Here is an 18,737-nt window from a genome sequence, read left to right on the forward strand (position 1 = left end):
GTGAATCTAAGGAATGACTGCTAACCACATGCTTACGTTCACTAAAGAATGTTTTGTTTGTGATTTGAAGTGGTCAGTTTTTTGTGTGCGTGTGAAATTTCACCCTAACAAAAGTTGCGTATCTCTGGGTGTGCTGTGGGTGCAAATCCTTGTGTTCTTTTACACTATATATATAAATATATATATATATATGAATATTCAGCGTATAATTGACCTGTCATCATACCAGTGGTTTTGCTATTTATACAGGTCTACAGGACGGGGCACTTTTTAATGGGCTGCCTCCAGATTTGCATGTTTTATATTGATGTACTGTTTGACCATAAAAAAGCATATGTAGCCGTGTTGTTTGGAGACCCTGTATAACATTTGCTTATTTTTGTACACAAAAGTAGTCAAAGAAGTATATAGCTGTGAATGTAGTAAAGGAAGTAAAGTTTTAATATAAATGTTTGGTCTGAAAGCCTTCTTTAAACAAAATCATATATCAACAGTGTTTGTTGTACATGTGTTGTTGTAGATAGTTAAAGTATTTCAAGGAATAGTTCCCCCAAAATGAATATTCTCTCATGAATTACTAAACCTCGAGTTGTTCCAAACCTGTATACATTTCTTTTTTTGGTTGAACAAAATATTCTTATCTCATTTTGCGTTCAACAGGACAAGAAATTGTGCTCCAGAAATCTGTTTCTAACATTTTTCCGTTCAACCAAAAAATTTATGTATACAGGTTTGGAACAGAAATTCATAATTTATGACAGAATTTTCTTTATTTTCATTTAATATTGTTTATAATAGTTAAAAAAATGAAATTGAGTTTAATGATTTACGAGTTCATAACATACAAACGGTGGGAAATATTGAAGGACAAAAGACAGGACAGTGACATTGTGTTCCGGTCAACTGCAGTAATTACAGATATTGCTCAATACAAAGTGACAGTAAATATTTCACCATATGTAAACATATCTCCATGTGAACTTCAGTTTATAATCTAATTCATATCAATCATACAAGTTTTTATTGTGAACTTACTAGTCGAAAGACTATAAATTGTAGAGTTTCTAAATAAACAGCAACAGAATACAAATTGTTCACAAATACTCTGTAGACAGAAACTTTGAAACGACAGTAAATACTGGGGAGAAACATCACTGGAAGTGTAAACAAGTCTAGATTCAGGGTAGGAATGTTAATATAACACTGTGTTTGCGTCCAAGTTTGAGGCTACAAATTTAACTAAAACATGGCTGCAACCGTCCCACTTATGCATAGGAATATCTGATAAGAAAGCTTGCTAATAGGCTGTTTCTTATTAGTTAAGTTAATTGCGACGGTGTGGCCTGATTATTTTACTTGCACTAAAAACATACTTGAAGCAATATGACTAGAAAAACCCTGAGTATAAGAGCATCATGGTGAGAAGGTTTGTAATTCTATAGCACACATTTACCAGAAATCACATTCTGTTACACATCAATACAGACAATGCTATATAGAAATATCATTTGAGCCAAATCCCATTCAGTCTGAGAACCGTGTTCTTAAACCTCTAACCATACACAAAATGGGACACTTACAGCATAACCGTAGGGAGCGTGTATAAATGGTATTGACGGATCTTAATCCTGTTTCACAGAGCGGGGTTTGTAATAGATCACCGTCACTGTTACCCACATGTTCAGCATGCTCATAACAACAAACCGAATGAGGACTGCAAAAAGAATAATATACATTAAAACTAATATACATCAAAACCGAACAATCAACATCCAATCAGGAGGCTCTTACTGACTTTGTGTGTCTCCTGTGGTGATCATCGTAGTAAAGATCCTCGCTGAAAAAGACAGAAACACCCAATATCAATGTTAACTACGGATGTTGTTTTTGTTAAAAACGGAAAAGCTTTTTAATGAAATGCATAAGGTGCTATAGTGTTCTTTACATATGACACGAGTGCCTTTGCCTGTATGTGAATACATGTCCTGTGCATGTAAATGTGTAAACAGTTGTTCATTCACGTGGCGGTGTCACTTACCCAGGCATGTATACGTGGCCAGGCCCCATGTGAGAGAGCTGACCTGCCTGGAGTCCTTAGACCTCCATAAGCACTGGAGTTGTGCCAGTTTACTGCCTGCACTGATAAATGTGCAGAGACTCTGAAAGAGAGCAAAAACTATTTTTGTGCCCTTTATCAACTGATTTAATCATGACAAAACAGATGTTTTTGAATACTAGGGCACTATTGGAGTGTTCTCACCATAGCCAGATCAATCACCCACTTCTGAACTGTAAGCAGTTGCCATCCACCAATAAACCTTATTATTGAAGTGAAGGATGAAATTAAAATATTCTCATTTATTTCCATCTGCACTTTCTCAAGTATTGTTGGGTAATAGGAATACAAATTGAATAGCAACTGGCAACTGCCCAGCTGTACATGTGTATGTATCTACATTTAGCAAAACACTTTATCCAAAGCGATGTGTATAAATATTATCAATTCTGCAATCCCAGAGTAACAAACTCATGTTAGTGTCTCTACCAATTAAGCTTCATGAACTAGAAGGATACACTGCTGCATATATAAGGACGTGCTTCAGGTTCCTGTTGTAATGTAGAATCAAAAGAAGCACAACAACATCTGTAAACACACACACAGAGGTTAACGCACAAACTCAAAGCCTCAAATGTGAAGATAACTTGATGCCTCAAAACATCCGAGGATCAGTAGGCCTACACACCTTGTGCTACAAGGATTGGATACTCCAGGTACGTGACAGGTGGATAGTCATAGTACATCTGGTAGGACATGAACACAATAAACCTAAACACACACAAAAGGATAGAAACACGAAATTCCACATGAAACTATGATATGATATACAGATATGTATGCTGTTGTGCATTTTATGTGATTAAATACGCAGTGAAATGTTTGTATTAAATGGCGGATTCAATTCAAATGTATTCAATTGATAGTTATCAACAAAAAACTGTTGCCCGATTCAGATATTTGTTACTTGCTCACTTATCTGAACTTTTGTTATTACATTAAAATGAACACACTCATATGTACACGCGCGGGCTACCCCTGCTTACTTCCGGTGTGGATGGTGAAGTTAGTATGTTATAGATGATGTAAATTAGCGATGCCCATATTGTCACAGTTACTGTAAGTTCTTACCCGACCAGCTCCAGCAGCAGACTGTTCAAACTGACTCCAGTGGTCGCTTTGGCCCGCATCAGCACGAATATCTGCGGGAATTTCAGCACCATGCATACGAACAGGGTGCTGAAGTTGGCGAAATGCAGCGCCGGATTGCCGTCCATCATTGGAAGAGTTTGACTGTAGACTCTTGGTGCTTAATTGGCGGAGTATGATCCACGCACGAAAACTCTCCAGCTGTTAGCGTCTTGGAAGAAGCAGCAGCATCACCAGCATCACTTCCGCACACATCGGCGTTGACAGATTTGACCCCCTGCAGTACCCGTAGCGCTCTCTCTCTGCAGCGGTATGTTCAGTGTCTTTTCTTGTTCTTGGGTCTTGTTTTTCAAAACATATTCCAACTACGCCAAAATATCAACAAAACACATGATTTATTCGCTCATCGTTGCGTTCATGTTAAAAAGATTAAGACTTTGAGAATTGGAGTGTGCCTCTATTTATTTGTTTTAATAAGCAATTCACTGGATTAAACAAATACTGTTACAACACAAAAATTATACATTTGAAAGCAACAAGTTTTAAAACAACTTTATAATCAAAAGACAAGTTTATCTTTTTTCTTTTGCTCTTGCTGTTTCCTTCCTTAATTTAGAAAACAAATAAACAAACAAAAACAAACACACAGACTTTTCATTGGGCAGCTTGGCTGCCTCTTGCTACCCTGTTCAAAGAACCATCTTTCTTGTAATTTTTTATTATTATTTGCAAATGCAAAGGCTTGCCAGTAATAAATAATACTATAAAATGTTCTGCAAGTACACAAAAAAGATTGAGAAACAACAACAAGGGGAAATGTACAAGGGTTTGGGGTCAGGGGATGGTGAGCAAATTTAGCAAAATCTCTGATTCATACAGACAAAGCATCTATACATCCATACTACCCAGATAACAAAGTTGGTTTTATTATTTGTGTGTTTTTACAAAGTGGGATTGAAACAAGCAGGCGTTACTTACAGAGCACACAAAGAATTAAGGCAGCTCAGATCTCGACCTTGAAAAAAGGTTTTAACATTTGATCCTTAAAGACTGCAGCTTGCTTCTTTTTATGTTTTCGGTTTACACAGACATAGTGCCTCTCACACAGAGTGCAGAAATAGGAATTTGTTGTTGCATAATTCTGGCTGTTGTCAAAGCCGTTCTGTTTATAAGCCAACCGATCGTAAATGCCTCTTGCATGGCTACAAGAATATTGTGATAATTCCCTTTTGATTCATGCTTTGATCATTGTGAAAACTGACATAAGTGTTCTCCTTTACTTTTTACAGCATTGCAGTAGAAGTGAGGTGGGAGTGCTTTGCTTTGATTATATTTACTTTCGTTCACATAACAGTGCATGGTGAGGGATGGGACTGGTGGATTTGCTGGTATTTTGGAGTTGGTGTATGTTTTTGTGTGTGGGGCCAATCCTTTGCCAAAGCAGTGCTCTAGTTCCCCTGTCTGACTAAACAGAACATTTTAGACTAATTTTGGTGAATGAAAAAGCTAAATGCTCCTTCTATACCCAGCTTCAGAGCTGAAAGACAGTTTGGCCACTATAACAGGCGCCTCTATAGTATATACTTTGAAACGCTCTTGGATTACAGTATTGCACTTTAGCCAACGCTCTTCTAAGGTAGGATTGTTTGAACTGTTTTAAATCTAAGTTCAGCTTTACAGCTTCGTTCATAGACTTCATTACCCCCTAATGGACACAATGGGTGCTGAACACTCAGGACCGCAACTAAATAATGCAGAATGAAAAATGGTTTAAAACAATTTCTAATACATGCTACTGTATAATGTATATAATGGCAATGAAATCTTGTGTGGGAATTGGATCAGATGTATACTGTGAGTGTGCACAACTCTCTGTTGGGGATAGATGTACTTTTACAGTGTTTACCAAAAGTGCAATGATCTCACAATGTAAACACACAATCTCTGTTGTTGTCAAGGACAGAATCATCTGCTGTGGCCCACACCCACTCAAACACACATTTTTCTGCTGGTGTCATTGTCTTGTCTGTGTGGGACCGCAGACACTACAACAGTTTTGAGTTTCAGAGCTATATCTGTCCCAGCCCAGTCTGTGCTGCTCTAGTTACAACAGCAAGGTCACACACACGGGGGAGTGAAAAAATCATATTTCATGTCTAAATCTTTGGTGTTTTGGAGGTTTATAGTGGTATGCGCTCATGTTTATTCAGGAGGACAGTTTTATTTAGATTACGGAATAACCGTAATCTAATTAAATAACTTTCTCTTATGTGTTGGTAAACAGATGGCTAGTTTTCCCTAGGATAAGTGCTATGAATACATTAAAACTTTAGTTTTGATTCATTTAAACTGTGCACTGTGTGTGTGTGTGTGTGAGTGTTAAATCCTAATGACATAATCCATCTTGACACAGGATTCTTAATTCATCATCACATGAATGCATCAAATGTTTCCTTAGCAATGACTTAAGTAGTCATGGTAACGGATGTGGTTGCCAAGCAGAGCCAAGGCTGGGAGAGTTCAGAAAACAAACTTACATGATGTTATATTTGGCAATAACTTAATTGTCATTTAAAAAAGAAAACAAGATAGCTTAAATGAAAACACTGCTTATGAAACGGGAGGAGAGATAGTGATGTAGAAATAAAGAGGGAGGAGATCTAAGTCAAAATGAGACACACAATGCTGTTTTTCAGTCTTCAACACTTTAGCTCAATCGGTACAGCATTGTGTTAAGTAGCGCAAAGGTTGTGGGTTTGATTTCCAGGGAACACAAAAAATGTATTCTTTTAATTCACTTAATTCACTTTAGATGCATAAATTAAATGTTTAACCAATTGAAATGTGGTTTGTGCATCTTTGCCCTTTTATCAATCCATACTCTACACTTCTACTCAGACAGAGGCCGACCATTTCAGCGCTGACAAAATAAATCTGACACAGGAATGTGTGTGTATAAATCTGACACTGGAATGAGACCTAGCCGCATAGGAACCCGAGAGAGAAATCCAGTCCTTACTCAGTAGACGTCTGTGCCTGCTCTTAAAAAATATACCACTGTGAAACCAAATCCTGCAGGAAAAGTAGAGGAATAGGGAATCCACTGCTCTTTAAACATCATTCAGAACCAGAGGGCAACTGGGAAAAGTGGTCAAGTTTGAATGTCAAAGTACTGTAGGGAGATTTGGGTCAGTACTGGCAGATGGCGAGTTGAGAAAAACAAAACAAATGCAACTTAAAAACATTGCATTCAGGAAGTTTTACTTTAGTTTAACTGCCTCTTTTCATGTATGCCTGCATTTTCTTTCTGGAATTTTTTTTATAACATTTTGACAACACTTTATCCTTCCAAAATAATTTGAGCAAATTTGCTTTTGTTTTGTCAAAATGCATTTGCCCAAAGTTAGTAAAGAAATGTGGCACTCGCTCTTTTAAACATACACACTGGCTTTTAAAACTTGGCTGCTGTCAAACAAAAAACAGATGCATACGATTGCTAGCCATGCATTCAGCTCTTACAGTACTCTTTGTAACAAATATCATTTTGGCTCTTCGACCACCTAACCAAATCGGCCTCTACCTTTTAGTAAAATGTTCTTGGCATCCTGTGTGTGAACTCTATACCGAGGCACCTTGGAAATGTGAATGAAACTGCTTTCTGTTGCCATAGCAGGATGTGATGAATGTAATGTAGCACTGATTAGGATTTGGCAAAAAAGCTTAAAAAACTAAAACAAACCTTGTGAACGCACCTTTGACACCACCTCACTGCTGACCAAAACACTCAACTGGTTTTGACTGTACACCGATAGAAAACCCAGGAGAGGTTGTTCTCATTTAAACCTTTAGCAAGAGCACCGTGGAAAGATGGATTCTGATATAAAGGATGAGAAACCAAACCCAAGTGTCCCCATGGAAGATGGTTTCCTTTTAGCAATCTGATCCATAAGAACAATGTGTACAGTATACAACCCACCAGCAGTGCTAGACCAACTATTCATTGAGCTATGTGACGTGTATCTATCTGAATCGGCTAGCTGTTTTTGCCATGTGGGTGGAACAGTCTCCAAGCCAATGTCCGCAAGGCTAACAGCCATTTTACCAGTTGGCTATAATGCTTGCTGAGGTCTGTACCCTGTTTTCCTCAATCAAATCAGTGAATTTGCCATTGCACAAGTATCCGCAGATAAAACAGCAAACAATCCATGTTTCTTCAATTGTTTTCTGTCATCTGTCCATCAAGCTCCAACAGAGGATCATTTTCCGTTTCATTTTAAACATAAAATGAATATTCATCCCATTTCTCTGTTCTGTAATTATTTTCCTCCTTCCAGAGTGTGTCTTTGTCTCGAGGTCTTTTTTGGTGTCCGGTTGCTGAACACTTCTCCCTCAGACTGGAGAAGAAGAGACAGAAGAAAAAAAGTACAGTGTTTTGCTGGTGTTGGAGATACACATAGAGAAGGAAGAGAGAGTGAGAGGGAAAGATTTGAGCGGAGAGAAAGTTGAGGATGTTTCTTGTATTCATTATGCATCTTTTGTGCTGCTCTGGTCTGTATTTAGCCTCTCTGACTGACACTCGTATCACTATAAACCACAAGAGATGCAGGCCATGTGGACCAATGGCAGCTCTGGGAAATTCATGTACTGTATGCACTGTAGTCTGCAGCAGCATTGTAATACTGCTTTCACCCAGTAAGGGGTGGGGGAGCTCAGCTCGTCATGGATGGAGGTTGTGAAGTGGATGGGAATCATCTCGTGCCTCAAGACATTGCAATTGAAGGTCAAACATCAAAGCCAGTCGGGTTTTCAGATTGACACTTTGTGTCATTCTCTGTTAAGCCAAAAGGGATGGAGATAAAACAGATTGCTGTCCAATCTGGATGATATGTCTGCATATTGTCACAATGTGTGTGTGTTGGGGGAAGAGTAGAGAAACAGGTTTGTCATTTTGATCGACAGGATTGTGAGTTTGTGGACAGCTGATGGTCTCTGCAGTGCAATCGTCTTCATTCATTTGATGACTTGTCCACATCTGTAGGAGGAGAAGGAACCTTTTTTCAGTTTAAATGGCTTATGAAGTCAATTCAGAGAATAATATGAGAACTATCTGTGTATTAATACTGGAAAGAAACACATAGACATTACAAGTTATTGCAACTTTGAAAAGTGTATCTTGTTTTTGTTTGCATTGCTTTTTTGATTGTTTTGTCAGCTTTTTTAAAAATGTAAATAAAGTACAAATTTAGTTAGTACATTTTTATATATTAATATTTGGTTCACAGTTAAGAATAATAATAATACATACATTCATCAAAACTATGAAATAACAGAAATGTAACCATGGGGTTTCTATATTTAAAAAACACAAACAATGTGTCTGGTCTAGAAAACTAATTTAATACTTTTAAAGGGATAGTTCACCCCAAAATTGGATTGGATTCAATTTACTGTCATTACACACATACAAGTACAGTGCAACGAAATGTATTCTTGTATTTGAACATGAACATTCTTGTATTTTTTTACCCATAATTCCACTTTCTTTCTTCTGCAGAACACAAAATATATTTTGAAGAATGTTGGTAACCCAACAATATAGGGTGCAATTTTTCAAAATGTCTTTGTTTCTGTTCCACAGATTAAGTATGTTTTGAGCAACATGAAGGTTTATATAAATGATGAAATAATTTGTATTTTTAGGTGTAAACAGCTTTAGATCAAAAGGTTTGTAAAGTCAAGAGAAAAATTTAAGTGAACCTTATAGTAAACGGAAAGTATAAACCTTAAAACTTTAAAATCCTACTGACTAAAGATAAAAAGCAGTTGATTCTCACCTGTCCGTTCTGTGTCACTTGTTCTGATTGCGGATACGCAGACACCTTCTCTTCAGCGGAGGCTCCATTTCCATAGCCACTGTTCCTGTTAATGGAGCTGCCAAGCCACATGGCAGGATGGCAGTGGTTTTGTCAGCAGGTTTGGGCACGGGCTGAATGACACAGCCGGGTTTGGGCATTAGAGGCAGAGCATATGCATGGTCCTCACCAGATGGAACATCTTCAGGGCTCTGCGGTTTGTCCTCTCCTGTCCCTGTTGTAATAGCGGACTGGTCATTTAAACTCCTCTTACCTGCTGAGTCTTTTTCTGTTGCAAGGCAGCTGTTTTCCTTTAGGTCCTCTCCTTCGAGATCTGTTGCAGCGGGTTCGTCACACAAAGCGGCGGTCCTGCGGCAGGGCTCCACCAGAGGTCGATGATCTAACGGTGGAGTCCTGATTGAACCCTCTGCAGATGACACGTTACTGCTCCCGTTGACAATCACGTTGCAGGGCGTAGCAGAGCCAGGCTCAGTTTTTGAGATGTCGCTAGGAACAATTTTAGTGCTGCATGTGATTGGCTGCGAAGGAGACGGAGTGCCATTGCAGTATGAGGGGTCAGCACATGGCAATGCCACTCTAGCCAATGGGCTTTTAGCATTACTGTCTATGTGACTATCCTCTGTTTTTCTTGTGCTAGTACCGGCTGTCCCATCAACCTCAGCTTCAGCCAACTGTAGAGGTGGTGGGCTCATCCCAGGCTCTGCCTTTACCTGCACACAGGTAACAGCCCTCTGGATGACTAGCTGTTGCCGTGAACGCCGATTGGTTGTTAAATCAATGACTCCATCTGCTGGTGTGTCTTTGTGGGAGTGTCCAGAGCTTACGTTCCCATTGTTTTCCGTTTTAACCATCACATCCACCATGTTTGTCCTTCTCTGCTCTGTCTGCTTGGAAAAGTCTGGTGAGAGTGTATCTGAGGTGGGCGGGGCTTGGTGAAAGTCCCTCCTGTCCCCTTTAAAGGAGCTGGGAGAAAACGAGGGTGGTGCCTGTGAATTACTGCGCCCGCCTGCAGCGTTGGGAAGCGTTACATCGTTTCCTGGCCGATCACCTGATGCCTGCGGACTGAATGGTATGGGCACTGGTATGGGTATGGGCACTGGTAATGGCACAATAACTGGATAGGGCACTAATAATGTTGGTGGTGGCACTAAAGGGGCAAGAGAAGGCATACCAAAATTCATAATGGGCGGTACAGGAATGTGTCCAGCTGGCATCATGTTAACTGGGAAAGGCAATGCTGGCATGTGGGTGCCGGGGTGTGGATACATCATACCTGGAGGGTTTCCAGAAAGGGTTGAAGTAGATGATGGGTGTACCTGGGGAGAGAGCAGCGGGCGGTGCATGGGGCTTGACGAAGGACCCAATGTCCGAGGAGGGGGTGGCGGTCCAATTCCGGGAATCATGGGATTGGAATGAGGGCTGTTGGGGCCAGGAGGGCGTAAGAATGGTGGGCGAATTTGCTGCATCATCTGATGCTCCATAAAGATAGGAAGAGGAACCGGACCACGGGGAGTCATGACCATCGGCGGGTTGCCAGGCGGCATCCCAAAAGCCGGGTGGAAACCAGATATAGGCGGTGGGGGAGGGTGCGGTAACATGGGGCTCTCATGCGGCCGTGGTGTGGGGATTTTCGTAGACGAGGATGAAGATGATGACGAAGACGAGGATGAACACACAGTTCCAGTTTCGGATGGTGACCCAGATCCTGAGGGTCCAGCTACAGAGGTGGCGCCCGCTGGTGACGGTGCCTTGCGACCGCGTAGCTCATTCAGAGGTGAGCTCCAGGACTCAGGTGTAAGGAGCTGTACACCTGTTCCACTCTCTGATTTTGGATCTCCCGCAGGGAGAGACGGGTTACACAATCCCCCTGGCAGTGCAGCCTGAGTCTCTTTATAGAATATGTCCATCTTATATTGGTTCAGACACTTTGCACTGCAAAACTGGAGACGCCGTTCGCCTGCTCCAAAATCCAGGTATTCCTTAGTGTGGCGGATGTGTTTGCACCAATCACAGACCTGTAACATGAACAACCGCAAAGTACACACATGAACAACATAATCAACACATTAGATACATTATCCATGTTAAATAATAATTTTAACATCCATAATAAACAACAACATAACTGGAAAAGTATGACTGTACTTCTGCATGTTAAAAGCGTGTCGGTGTGTTTAGTAAAATGTAAGATCAATGTAAGGATACACAGTGAATGTGGCTTTAAACACAAGGACTCAAACACTCAAAGTGTGAAGAGAAATGTGGTTTATGTCATGAAATATTAAATGAACTCAAACTTTAAGCTTTCACAGTTAAACACAGATCCTCAGTTTTACACCACTGCAGGTGTCATTTCTTGTGCATCATTATTATTCTATCTCTCTCTCTCTCTCTCTCTCTCTCTCTCACACACTCACACACACACACTACTCTAATCTGTTTGAGTCAGCAAAGCTTATTTGACAGGATGGTAAACAAAGTAATTACTACACTGCCAAAGCATTTAAGGATTTAAATTCTAAAATATGCAGATGTGGGAATAAAAAGGTATATTTTGGACATACTGTATACTAATGTGTGTGTGGGTGTATGTCTGTGTGTTTTATATACTAATGTTTCAAGGTAAAAAATAAAAGGGTGGCATAGCAAATAATGTCATAAGTGATATAATTGATAAAATATCTAAAAATCCCACAATTATAAATTAAGTAGCTCCAAAACATATTTGGAGAATTAAGACCAAACAAATATTTATGCATGATTCAACAAAACATTAAACCAAGTGGCATTTATTTAAATAAAAATATTTAAAAACATTTTTGATGTATATAGCATAAGCATTTCTTCAAACAAGTAAATTTAAAAATAAGTGTTTATATATTTTATATATATAAGGCAAATGTATTTTAACACTCTTGTTGTCAAATGTGGAATGTGATGAACTAGACCTTTGGTTAGTTCACACACACTACATTAATTATGACATATAACATTAAATAAAAGCCGGATAAAAGATTTTGCATCATTTGTTTGCAGACTCCATTTGGTTTGATGTGTTGCAGCAAATTTGGAATAAATAAATTAAAGATTTCTTTCCTTGTATTTCCGCCTCTTCAACTTTACCTAACACTCTTTTTAACACATGGACTTACTCTCTATTACTCTCTATCTCTCTCGCACACACACACACGCAGACACACACACACTCATTACAAGATGTCAGGAGTCAGCTGCCCAAGGCAAGCTGCAGGGTCAAACTCTGACAGCCACTACTAAAAGGTTTTTCCTTTAAGCTGCAATTATGCATGTGGTTTCTGAGTGTGTGAGAGTGTTTGTGTGTGTGTGCACTGCAGGTGACACTAACTGAGTAAGACAGTGACAGCAGGATGCGACAGACGGGAACAAGACCTAAAGATCTTTTAAACCTAAAAAAGTGTTGTTTTGTGTGTGAATGTGAGTGAGACACAACTAAAATGGAAAGGGAACTCTGGGTAATTAAAATACATGCTCTCTGCTAACGTCTACGTGTCTGGGGTGCTTGAATACGGCTTCTAGTTATTTATATCTATAGAAAGATTCATATAGAAATGCCTATCCTACAAAAAAAGAATGATTTTAAATGACTAAACATTGACAACATTTCTTTCTCTGTCACTTTAGTCAGGATAGTTTAGCTTTCCAAGCAAACAAGCAGTATTTCAGTATTTTGTAGTGGATAATGCTGTCAATCTCCAGACAGATGATCGGTCTAAGCCGAGTGCAGAGAAAGAAATCTTTGCTTCAGGTCTGGTGGAAGAACTTTTGCAAGTGATTTGCAAATATTGGCTTGTCATAAAGACAAACAGACAGATCTGGCTATAGAACTGTGCTTCTCTGAGAATGAATTGCACCCACTGATGATGCTGCCTGAGTTAAATACCTGATTAGTTAAGGAATTATGTAAATCAGGTAAAGATGCAAACACGCCCAGAAATATTGCACTGAACACAATTTGCAATTTGGCACAGTTCCTTTATTTTGCGGGTCAGTTGTGAATACTTGGTAGGCCGAGGACTACTGTGATCTGATATACTTTCCTGAGACTGTACACGGGCAAAGCAATCAAGCTTTAATAAACCTGATATTTACATAGAAAAGAGGGGTGTTTAATGTGGAAGGAATGACAAGTACTTTTATCAGCACAGCAACAGGAATACTATTGGTGTGGTTAGTGAATAAGAACTACATTTCTTAACCTAATGCCAGAATTCATGAAAAGAATACTCCATACATGCAAACCATGACAAATTGGATATCTACTAGATACACACTGTTATACCTGCTGGGTATGTGTGTGTACTTAAAGTTCAAAGCTATGCTCCTGGCCTACAAGACCAACACCGGATCTGCACCATCGTATCTCCACTCGCTAATGCAGATCTATGTTCCTGCCAGATCACTGCGGTCTGCAAAGGAACAACGACTAGTGGTACCAGCTGCTACAAGATCAGCAGACTCGGTTGCCATCTTTAAAAAACGCCTAAAAACGCATCTCTTCCGTCAACACGTCGCTGATTGATTTTTTCCTAATTCTCTTCCCTTTCCTTCTTTATATAAAAAAAACACTTACTAACCTCACTATTCTTAGCTTTTTATACTGTGCTAGGCTTTAATGGACTAGTTTGATGCACTTATGTATTTTGTTGCCTATGTTGTTATAATTGCTTCCAATGTTTCCTCATCTGTAAGTCGCTTTGGATAAAAGCGTCTGCTAAAAGACTAAATGTAAATGTACTGTATACTAATGCTTTAGCAATGTAGACCTTCGATTATCAGGCCAATGAAGCTCTTTTAAATGAGACTCCGAATAGGATTTGCTTCAGGCCCCGTGGACCGCAGAGACAGAGATTTCTCCTAAGGCTGGCGAATTGACTTCCAAAGCCATGCTTCCAAACATGATAATGAAGGCATTAATCAAATGCCAGTACTGCCAATGATGGACATTCATCACAGGGAGAGAGAGAGAGAGTGAGAGAAGGAAGCTGGATCATTAATGGTTTGAAGACAACTAATGCTCTCATGTGATGTATAGTAAAGTCAGACACAACTTTCATTTCTCTGAAATCTTATTACTTTTCACATTTTTGCTTCTAAAGTACATTTATCTTGTTTTAAAGACATTTCATATAAAAATATTGAAAATATTTGTTTAATTAAAAACAATCAAAATATGAATCTAAGCTTTATCTTATTCGTTGAATTGGCTCAATTTACAAAGAGCTGCGTGCCACAGACCGATGTGGAAGGAAACAGATGAAAGAAGGTACTCATTTATTAATCAAAGTTTTTCCTATGGAAGCACTGAACATGCCGGTTAACATGCGCAGACTCAAGGTGTGTCTGGATATTTTCAATTCTAAAAGATTTTTATATTTCCTGAGTTTAAAAAGCGAGACAGATGGAGACCACTTAACGAGTCACGGCTCTCTAAGAGAAATTTTACTGCACATTACCCTAATGGACTGTTTCTCTCTCTCTCTCTCTCAATCCACCAATTCTCTCTTTCTCTTAATCTTTCGCTCACCCTTATTTTGCTATTTTGCTCCCTCTCTCTTTCTCTGTCTAACATGGTTGAGAGGTAATTACTGTCATTTACTTCTGCTGTGGCCGTTAAGCCAGCGTCCGTGACCATGCTGTGAGTAGCTCCACGCTATTTCACTGTAATTACCTGCTAAAGTACGGCTGCCAACTCAGTGTAGAAGTGGAAGTTTCTGTGCTAATGCCCTTCTTTTCCCATCATGCACACCCTCTGACCTGGAATGTGTTTGTTCTCAACCAGCCATATGCTGATTTTATACACATACACACACACACACGCCCCACTTGACCATTCATGTGACAAGCGGTAACATTCAATGCAGACAGACAATGTTTTAACAAAAAATGAAATGTTAGAAGGCATAACAAACTGTTAGCATATGCTAGATAGATACTGTACACTTCATCACTATTGTTTAGAGTTAAAAAATATATGCAGGTGTGATTTGAATAATCTTGTATCAAGTGTTAATCAACTGAAAATAAATCATATTTATAACAGTGCACCTTGAAAGGGTGAATCTCATAAAAAAGGATCATATAAGAAATTTGATATTTTGCTTTATTTAAAGTCAGGATAAATCAATTTCAACAAATCATCGGCTTGGAATTACAAGGTTACATCTGAGATTTTTGTCTAAATTAAGTTCACATATTCTTATTCTGTGAATAAACTTATTTACACTGTTTTTTTTGTTTTGACATTTTGGGTTTTATCTACAAAGTCAAATGGAATGCAAAATAAAATAGCCTGCTTCAATATGACCCAGTCACGTTCTTGATGATGTGTTCTAATTTTGAGATTCACCCAGAAAGATTTTTCAGATTTTAGCATTAAGACTTAAGACTTCACACCATTTTCTATAATCTAATCATATTTATGGCACTCAATCAATATGCATACGCTGTTTGTAATTCTCAATTCTGGGATGTTGAAGGGTTTATATCTTACAAGCACATCGCTGTTTGTCTTGAGCACAAGTCTGGGCGTGTCTTTGGACAAGCTGTGGTGTGGAACGCCCTCCTCCTCTCTGGCCTAAAGGAAAAACATAATGTCCCTTTTTATGCATGACCAAAACTGAAAATAAACACACACACATAACAGATGCAGAAAACAGAAAGAAGGAGTGATGAGCATGAAGGAATGAATTGAGGAAGAAAACTACATGAGCAGACACTGATAGACGGAAAGAGAAAATGAATGTGTGTGTGTGGGTGTGTGTGTTGAAATTGTGTTATAAAAGGTTATAGAAAATTGGCAAATCTATGCTAGATAAAAACCTTGATATTTAAAAAAAAAATTATAATAATTGGAGGCCCTTGAATTGAAAAAGTTCCTAAAAACAATCACCTAGAAAAAAGAAGGCTTCAATGAAATAGGCAAATTCATAAAATAACATGGTTTGAAAAATTATTCATAAAAAGGAAAAAATGTGGCTAAGTATGACTAATTCATGTTCCTCTTACTCTACGAGATGTGTATACAGTATATACACAATAGTATATATGCAAATACTTAATTGCATCACTGCACACACACACACACTTAAGCCATCTTCAGTCTTTATTTTGTGTAGCTGTTTCTGTGACCCCACTGGACTCGAGCCATCTCATTTACATATAGCACTAATGAGGGTGCATTCTCACACACTCAAATGGCTTATCTGCAGTCTTAATGACTTGAGGCACGACGGTGCGCCAGTAATGGCACACACACACATACAGTACATACTCCCTATATGCTGTAAAACATTTCCTTAACACACACAACCCACATGCTGCATGCAGACACACACATCTCACTGCAACTCTATTTTCATTAGGTAAGCAAAAAACTGCAGAGCTTGGACAGTGGTGTGTGTGTCGATATTGTAAAACATGCACCAACTAGCTGGAGTGTGTGATATGCCACCTGGGTTTGGCATATCTACCACATCTCTGCCAGCTACCATCTGGGCATCATACAATCTAGCCCAGGTGTGTGCGCATGTGCGTATGTATGTCTTTCTTGTTGGCCGGTAAAATTTAATTCTTCAAGGACATAGACGAGCATTGTACTTTTTATGCAGGAATGTACAGTATTTGTATACAGTATGCAAGCATGCAAATTGTTTTTAGTACTGAACATTTAAACGCACCCATTCACACTCAGCATCTTCTGCTGCCCTGTCAGGCTGCCTGAAGTGTTTCCACTAATATATTAGTGGGTAAGTCCTTGTGCATGTGTGTGAGTGAGTCCATGAGTGAGGATTCTGGGAGTGTGTTTTGTTCTCTTAGCTAGCAGCTATGAAATAATCACCCTGCACCATGAGTCACAACGCCATGGCAACAAGACCTGAACAAGCAGGGGCCCAATAGCTTCCCGCTAACACACATACACTAAGAGTTTGATTCAGACACAGACAAATTGAGGCAGTGTTGATGTTCAAAATAAAAATGAATAAGCTGAACATTTGTCATGCCTCCAGTGACTAAGTTGCTGGTTATAGATGCAATATGAATATGAATTTATAAACAGCTCTCATTTGTTATGCATGTAGGCTATTGATGAGATGTGTGTATATATAAATCAACACCACGGGCAGATAATTTACTCTCCATCAGATTTTTACAATGTAATTAAATGTAACATTCAGGAGAGATATAACATAAACATAATGATTTTTGTACTGTACAAACTGTATATCATATCCTAGACCTCACCTGATCCCTAAACCTTACCCTCACATCATTTAGATTTATTTATAAGCTGTTTTCCTCATGAAGACCAAATGTCCCCACAAAGTCAAAGACTACTATAATTTCATCCAGGCTTTCTTAGAGCTATCTGACATCCCTTTGAATGGTAACATATCAAAATACTACTAAACATCAGCACCGCCCATACACAAAGACACACACACAGCATATGGCCACTCAGTCAACACTTATCTTTTCTCTCTGGCTCTTGTTGGAAGAGCTGCATATTATAGCGTTTCATTATGTTATGAAGCACAAACTGTGCTAGTGTTAGTGTCTGTGTGTCACCTGCCTACCTGCTAAAAAAGGATTTGTTTTGCCTATTTGTTCGAGATGGTTTACGAGATAGTAGAAATGCTTTAGTCTCTTTTTAATGAATGGTTTAGTCTCTGTGTTATCTTTCAGAACAGCTTAATATTAATATCCAGAAATGTTTATAGTGACACCTTGGAAGGGGCTCTAAAAAACAGCTGCACTCATTTCTTTACACTGACATACAACTCATCTCATCAATGGAAGAAGCTGTAAAAACCTAATACAGCTGGTGCGAGGAAGTATTATAACCCGAAATGTAAAGTGCGGTGTGTATGCATTCATTGTATTCTCAATAGGTAGCACCTGCAGGTATTTACTGCAGTAACACCAGACTGCTGCCACGGCAACCAGACATACCACAACCTCCCCCCCCTCCCCATTGTGTCATTTCACACACACAAACACACAGGTCTGACTTCCTCTGTTACCAAAGACTTCCTCTGTATATTTTCTATCCACTAATCCGCACACTGACCTGTAGACAGTGGTAGATAAAAACATGATTTGGCTTCATTTACGCTTTTTAACATCATGTAGTTAAAAATCTTCTTAGTGTAATTGCATTAACCTCCCTCCTTATAAATTATGGAATTTAAGGTGGAGTCACAGTGATGGAGGAATGCCAGAGGAATCGTCAAAGGAGTGAAGAAAACAGTGTTATGATTGGTGGGATTAAATGAACATATTCCTGCCAGACTTTCACTTGGCATTCCACAGAAGTGTCTCCTCAGAGAACACATACAGCATCACTGCAGTCCACAAACCTGCCAAAACCACCTCACAGTTTACACTATTATAACCACAGACTATACTGACCACATCTGCATATCAGACATGATATTCTCTGTTCTCTTATTACTCTTAAGTAAATAAATGATAAAAATATTCTCTTCAAGCCAATGACAAAAACAAACGAGGAAAATTAGACAGCAGTTTAGAAGACACAGACCATCCCCTGCGGGCTACGAAAACATGCCCAGTTCACATTCCAACCCAAAATTGAAAAAGTAAAAAAATACAGATTTTGC

The 18,737-nt window shown here is 39.0% G+C and overlaps 2 protein-coding genes across 2 annotated transcripts in view; both read right to left on the reverse strand.

Annotated features, from left to right (window-relative positions):
- Nucleotides 1-1,301: 1,301 nt before the first annotated feature.
- slc66a3 (solute carrier family 66 member 3) lies at nt 1,302-3,651 on the reverse strand. Its single transcript, XM_079472425.1, has 7 exons — nt 3,188-3,651; nt 2,745-2,827; nt 2,575-2,644; nt 2,261-2,318; nt 2,039-2,159; nt 1,796-1,837; nt 1,302-1,714 (listed from the first exon to the last, which is right to left on the reverse strand). Exons 1-7 carry the CDS (start codon nt 3,334-3,336, stop codon nt 1,623-1,625), a joined length of 615 nt encoding a protein of 204 aa, XP_079328551.1. The 5' UTR covers nt 3,337-3,651; the 3' UTR covers nt 1,302-1,622.
- sobpa (sine oculis binding protein homolog a) overlaps nt 3,652-18,737 on the reverse strand; it is a 28,073-nt gene continuing 12,987 nt past the window's right edge. Inside the window, exons 7-9 of the mRNA XM_079472426.1 lie at nt 15,608-15,691; nt 9,040-11,093; nt 3,652-8,237 (exon numbers count right to left, since the gene is read on the reverse strand). Coding sequence (XP_079328552.1) covers nt 9,054-11,093; nt 15,608-15,691 — 2,124 coding nt within the window. The 3' untranslated portion in view covers nt 3,652-8,237; nt 9,040-9,053. The remainder of the gene's footprint in view (nt 8,238-9,039; nt 11,094-15,607; nt 15,692-18,737) is intronic.

The sequence above is a fragment of the Barbatula barbatula genome (genome assembly GCF_947034865.1).
Source record: "Barbatula barbatula genome assembly, chromosome: 14".
In the NCBI taxonomy this organism is placed as follows: domain Eukaryota; kingdom Metazoa; phylum Chordata; class Actinopteri; order Cypriniformes; family Nemacheilidae; genus Barbatula; species Barbatula barbatula.

Excerpts from the sequence above, each read along its gene's own strand:
- slc66a3 (XM_079472425.1), bottom strand. The coding sequence starts at position 3,336 with ATGATGGACGGCAATCCGGCGCTGCATTTCGCCAACTTCAGCACCCTG. Across the intron at positions 2,160-2,260 it reads GGGTGATTGATCTGGCTATG|AGTCTCTGCACATTTATCAG; the intron begins GTGAGAACACTC and ends GCTCTCTTTCAG. Across the intron at positions 1,715-1,795 it reads CACCACAGGAGACACACAAA|TCCTCATTCGGTTTGTTGTT; the intron begins GTCAGTAAGAGC and ends TTCTTTTTGCAG.